At 29.2% G+C, this 6,712-nt stretch overlaps 1 protein-coding gene across 1 annotated transcript; it reads left to right on the top strand.

The window, feature by feature from the left end:
* Nucleotides 1–4,390: 4,390 nt before the first annotated feature.
* On the top strand, nucleotides 4,391–6,406 carry LOC103308083 (zinc finger MYM-type protein 1-like). Its single transcript, XM_008180816.1, has 2 exons — nucleotides 4,391–5,576; nucleotides 5,937–6,406. The coding sequence occupies exons 1-2, from the start codon at nucleotides 4,391–4,393 to the stop codon at nucleotides 6,404–6,406; spliced, it is 1,656 nt and encodes a 551-aa protein (XP_008179038.1).
* Nucleotides 6,407–6,712: the final 306 nt, after the last annotated feature.

Below are 6,712 nucleotides of genomic sequence, written 5' to 3' on the forward strand. Positions count from 1 at the left end.
TCATACAAAAATGTATTAACTGATCGACGTCGTCATCTTTTGTTTGATAACATCAGACACATATTAATTGTACAGTGCAACAATGCAACATGATTATATGAATATTATTATAACATCAACATCCCAACACTAATAATGAAAATATTTTTTATATAATTTTTTTTTATTTATATTTTACTTTTTAATTTATTTTTTATATTGAAATTTATTTATACCCATATCTCTAATAAAAATTATTATTTATAAATAAGTTTTTTCACTTACTTAATTAGTATTTTAGATAATTTTTAAGGTCATTTTTTGAAGTTTTTAGAGCATTTTTGCACTTTTTTAGGGCTTTTTTGCATTTTTTTTTTAGGGCATTTTTGTGTGTTTTTTACGTCATCAACATCCTAACCCAAGTTATAACTCATAATACTCAGTAATAATTTTTGTAATTTGTGACTATTAATGAAATTATAACTTAAATTCTAGTTACAGCTATATTAAACCTTCTATGCCAAAAATTGTACCAAAATAATATGGATGGTAGCTGGGTAAAAAAGAATAAGTACTAAAACACTATTTGAGAAAACTAAAAAAACCCGTCTGCAATAATCAAAAATTAATATTATTCAACATTTTTTTTTTTTTTTTCAGTAGTTTCTTAAAATATAGATTTGCACATGACATAAAATATTTTATCAACTTTAGACTTATAATTCAAATTAATGACTTATTATTTTTTACAAAGCTTATTACCTTTTTTTTTATTATTTAACTTATTATTTTACTTGTTTCCATTATTAATTTATTCATTTGGACATTATTTTTTATATACTTCCTTTACTCAAATTATTATAATAATTTATTAGTATTATTTTATGTTTGGATCGGTTTCTTTTTAAAACCAGAACTAAATTTTTAAATACTATAAATTTTAATTTGCTCACTAGGTACATTTTCTCTATTATTTTGAATTGTAAAAATGAGTGCTGCATACTAAGGATTAAAAAAATATCGCCAAAAACGATCTGCTGAAGTGATACTTATTCATTAAGCCCTCCTAATCCTACAAATAATTGTGATGACTTTATATCACTTAGTAGATTCATCCTTTGAGTATTTAAACTTATCAGATTGCAGTTTACTTAATTATCAGTCACCTCAATCTTCCCCATCAAGCACGGACAGTTGCAATCAAGGAAATAATAATTACAATATTACTACTAGTGTGCCTAGTTTATGTGAAAAAATACGAAATTTTGTGTACGATTTAGAAGTAATATGACGGTTGAAATGATTGAAAATTTACTTGAAATACTACGATCAGAAAATCATAATGATCTTCCAAAATCAGCAGTTGGCTTACTACAAACTAAGTCTAACAATAACATTAGGTACAATCATGAAAAGTTCAAACAATACTAATGGCTCTTATGTGTATTTCGGCATAGAAGAAGGATTAAAAGGGATAATTACTGATGAATATGCTGAAAATAACATACGTTTGTTATTCAACATAGATGGCTTTGTATAATAATTCAAGCCAGCAATTTTGGCCTATATTAGGACTTATTGTACATAACGGATATGAATAAAACCCATTTATTGTGGCTGTGTATAGTGGTGATTCTAAACCTCAAAATTCAAATACTTTTTTGGAAGACTTTGTTCAAGAAACCATATTTTTAATTCAAAATTGCTTAAATATTAGACAAAGAAATTTTAAATTAGAAATTGATGGGTTTTCTTGCGATACGCCAGGCAGATCATTCATTAAGAAATGTAAAGGCCATGGAGGGTTCTTTGCATGTGAGCGTTGTGTATCCAGAGGAAAGACTTTAAATAAAAATAGAGTTTATCCCAGTATTAATTCCAAATTACGCACCAAGAAAAGTTTTATTAGGCAACGTCAACCTGAGCATCATTTGGACGGAAGAACATTATTCATAGATATACCAAACTTTAACCCTGTGTACTCAGTTTTTTTTGATTCCATACATTTATTGTACCTTGATATTATGAAATGGATTTTACAGAAATTAATTGGTACTAAGATGCGAGTTAATCGTAAATGCATACTTCCTCGATGTAAAATACAAAAATTAAATTTAAATTTAAAATTATTTGTTAACCATATACCTAAAGAATTCCAGAGAAAAAAATTAGACTTGGACACATTTAATTACTGGAAAGCAACACAATTTCGTTTTCTTTTTTAATTACCGTGGAGTTCTAGTCCTACGAAAAATTCTACCTAAAAAAATGTATCATCACTTTTTACTTTTAGTTGTTGCGTGTAGAATATTAAATGATTCTGAATTGTGTATCAAATATGTGAGTTATGCAAAAGAATTGTTGAAGTCATTTGTGGAGCTTCTTCCTTCATTTTATGGTCCAGATTCACAAATATTATGAGCAGCCATAATTTAATACATATAACCGATGATGTGGAACATGAAAATACACGTGTGAAGTTGGGTGCCCAAAGCTAGGTGACAATTTTTTCGGGTAGCTAGTGATAAGAACACTTGTATGCTCGGTTACATTACGGTATTTTCTAGGCGTCCACCTTTTATATTGCCATTCGTATGTTCTATTTCCATTTCTAACCACAAGATAGCGGCAAAGGATTTGTCACGAAATATTTTGATGTCACTTTATAAAACCATCATAGGTTATTAAGTACACGATAGCCATACGACGCAAACCATGTGTCCGTCCGAAGTTTTTAATTTTTTAGCAATTTTCCTGGAGGAGTCGAAGGACTTAATATAGATATTCGGAAAGCCAGGAAAATTTACTATCCGACGATTTAGATTAAAAAACCACCAGGCTTTCTAAGTAATTGTATACCAGAACATCAGTTTGGATTTCGCAACAAACATTCAACAATCGATCAAGTACATCAAGTTACTAATGTCATTAGTAAAACTCTTGAAGAAAAAAAGTACTGCTGTGGAGTATTTCTTGATGTGGCCCAGGCTTTTGACAAAGTTAACCATCGAAAACAAACGTATACTGTATGTAGTAATTATAAAACCAATCTGTATATGTGGCATTCAATTGTGGGGTTGTGCCAGTAAGCCTAACATCAATGTAATACAACGCTGTCAAAACATTGCCCTTCGGACCATCACTGCAGCTTATTGGTTCGAAAGAAACAGCGCAATTCACAGTGATATGATGCTGCCTACAATAGCAGACGGAATCCAAAAGTTTGCTCGCAAACACGAGACGAGGCTAGATCACCATGTCAATCAATTGCCATCCAACTATTAGATAACTCCAAGGATATCAGACGTCTTAAGCCCCTGAAACCGACTTAGTTTAAGATTTTAGTGCAGAAGGCACTTCATTGGAAGTGACTCCACAACGGGTAACATATATATTATATATTATATATATAATTTATATCTAGTATGTAAAATATGTATAATGTATCAAACATATTTATAAAGACCTTTGGATCGTTTAAATAATATAAAGCCCCAGGGCATAAAAAAAAAATAAAATATTATGAAGCTGAATGTTTTTCAGTGGCGGCTCGTCAGGGGAGGCAAGTGAGGCTGAGCCTCACCTAACTATTGAACAGAAAAAGGAGGTATATATACTATATTTATAGTTATTTCCAATCGACTTTAAGAATATTATATTCAATAATATAATGTACATTTTAAAATACAAAATAAATTTATTTTGTCGTATATAATATAATAATTATCATAGTACACTATGGGTACATACTACATACTTTGTCACTGTTATCAAAAATCACGACGAAGACGTTCGTTGAACGATATAACGATCTCGATGACAGCCGAAGAGTGCCGAGAGGCCGGTAATATTTAGCCTCAGACGAGATGGGACGGCCGTACAATGATAAAATATATAATGGTAGAGGGGGAAATCGGAATTTTATTATGAAATGAGGCTGAACGATTCGGGCCTCAGAGTTTGTTAACATTATTCATTAGTCTTTTGTCGAAGCGACGTAACTTCCACTAATAGAAATAGGAACTGGGAGGTTGTCATAATGGATATAATGTCGTGTAGTGTAAGTGTATAGGTACCTACCCACAATACTTTTATCACAAACTAAAGATATTGGTTCATATCAAATATCAATCAAATAATAATTATCATTTATCACAATTAATAATTATTATTCTATTTGAAATTGTATAGGTACTGCCTAACTGCCTTAGTGCCTTGTAGTTTGTAGCGTTTGTACCTACTATAGTTTATTGAGTTATAACTAATTATGTTTCCGTTTAATGATTTGATTACGAATTTACTCGAAACACCATTTTCTCGACGTAGTGAAAGTAACAAACGTCAGATATTAGATGACGGTCGTCCTGTAGTTTCCTTACATAATTTAAATATAAAAAATTCTAATTCTAAGATGTGTTCTCGTTCTTTTAAGGAATCTTGGTATGATTCACACAAGTGGTTATGTGGAAGCTTTTATGAACAGCGGTTGTATTGTTGGCCTTGTGTTTTACTCGGTAAAGTAAAAAATGTTTGGTCTTCTGATGGTTATTTTGATTTAAAAAACTTGTCAAGAAGTGTAAAAAAACATGAAGCATCAAAAGACCATATAAATAACTTCATTGGGTTGGTCCGGTTAGAAAAAAATAAAGGAACAATTATTGATGCCTTAAATGAAGGTTCTCGTTTAAGCAAAATATTGTATAACGACAATGTTCGAAAAAACAGATTAGTGTTGTTACAAATAATTGAGGTTGTAATACTATTAGGTAAACAAGAGTTGGCTTTTAGAGGTCATGATGAGAGCACTTTATCTATTAACCAGGGAAACTTTCGTGAAATGTTTAATTTGCTCATTAAACAAAATGCTGAGTTATTATCTCATTATGAAAAAATTAGCAATGTTTTTACAGGCCAATCAAAAACAATTCAAAACGAAATTATACACTGTGTTTATGAATACATAATTGATGTCATAAAATCTGAAATTAATGATATTCATTTTTTTGCTGTTATATCAGATGATACAACTGATATTGTGGAAAAATCTCAATGTGCAATTACTTTGAGATATGTAAAAAAAACTGGTGAGTTAAAGGAGAGTTTTTTAGGATTCCATGATGTGAGTAGTAGCAAAACTTCTGAATCTCTTTTTAATTTAATAACTAGTGTATTAGATCCATACAATTTTAGAACTAAGTTGATAGCACAGTGTTACGACGGGGCCAGCGTTATGGCTGGCCATGTTAGTGGTCTTCAAAAAAGAATTAGAGATGAAGCACCAAATGCTCTATTTACTCATTGTTGTGCACATCGGTTAAATCTAGTTTTACAACAAGGAAGTTATTGTGTGCCCCAATCTCGAATATTTTTCGCAACGCTTTTAGGAATATCTGTATTTTTTAAAAAGTCTCCAAAACGAACATTTGTTTTAGATACAATTATTGGCAAGCGTATACCTATAGCTAATGAGACTCGCTGGTGCACACGATCAAAAATTTTAAATTTTGTTGTTTCAAATTTAGATAAGTTATTAGAAGTAATGGAATGTATTAGAGATAATCCAGAGTCAGGAATGGAGTCTATAAATGGAGCTAAAGGTTTTATAAATAGCTTAAAAAAATTTGAATTTGTATTTTTCATGATTATATATAAAGACATTTTTAATATAACTGATACATTATTTTCAATTTTACAACTTAAATATTTAGATGTGGCCTATTGTGTTGAGCAAGTAAATTCAGCTATTAATAAAATAAAATCTTTAAGAAATGATGATCAGTCCATTTTTTTTTTTAATGAAGCAAAAAAATATAATTTTCTTAAACGGGCTGAAAGGTTATCTGAAGCTGAAACTCTAAATAAGTATAAAATGTTACATTTTGAAATATTGGATAATATTATATGTCAATTGACTGACCGTTTCCAAGACTTAAATAAACTAAAATTTTTATCTCTAGTTGATACTTCCAAATTTAAATCATACAAAACTGCTTTTCCTTATGAAGGATTTAATTGTTTAACTTTAATATATAAAGAGATATTTGATACAGATCAATTTAAAAATGAATTGTCAGTTATTTACTTTGATGAGCAATTCCATAACCAAAGTATTCAACAATGTGTGAAATTACTAAAAGAGTTTGAAGAGTCTGGATTATTAAAAGAAGCATATAAACTGTTTTGTATTGTTTTGACTATACCATCCACCAGTGTATCTGTTGAAAGAAATTTTTCATGTTTAAAACGCATTAAAAATTATCTCAGAAATTCTATGACAGAAGAAAGATTATCTTCCTTAGCTACAATCTCTATTGAGAAGGATCTGATAAACACTTTATCAAAAAATGATGAAAAATTCTATGAAAAAATAATTGACAAATTTGCATTACTCAAAGACAGAAGAATAGATTTAATTTACAAAACATAATATAAAAAAAGATTTATTTTTATAATATTTTTGTTTTTGTTTTAATATATGAGATTTATGAAATAAGTATTTTTTTTTTTTTTATGTATATGACATGAAATAAATATTATATGGTTTATTATTAATATATTTTTAAAGGTTAGAATTAATTAATATTAATTGAGTTATATTAAAAGTGAACTTGAAACTCATTGTTATATTTTAACAGCATTTTTTCTCCCATAAATTTTGATTTTTGAAAATATCTGCCTCACCCCTCAAAAGGTTCACGAGCCGCCACTGATGTTTTTCTTAGTATTTTGGTAC

The sequence above is a fragment of the Acyrthosiphon pisum genome, chromosome X (assembly GCF_005508785.2).
Source record: "Acyrthosiphon pisum isolate AL4f chromosome X, pea_aphid_22Mar2018_4r6ur, whole genome shotgun sequence".
In the NCBI taxonomy this organism is placed as follows: Eukaryota; Metazoa; Arthropoda; class Insecta; order Hemiptera; family Aphididae; genus Acyrthosiphon; species Acyrthosiphon pisum.

Bases quoted from the DNA above. Each gene is read 5' to 3' on its own strand.
- LOC103308083 (XM_008180816.1), top strand. From the start codon at position 4,391: ATGTGTTCTCGTTCTTTTAAGGAATCTTGGTATGATTCACACAAGTGG. The intron at 5,577-5,936 runs GTTTTATAAATA...TTTTATCTCTAG, and splicing joins GTCTATAAATGGAGCTAAAG to TTGATACTTCCAAATTTAAA.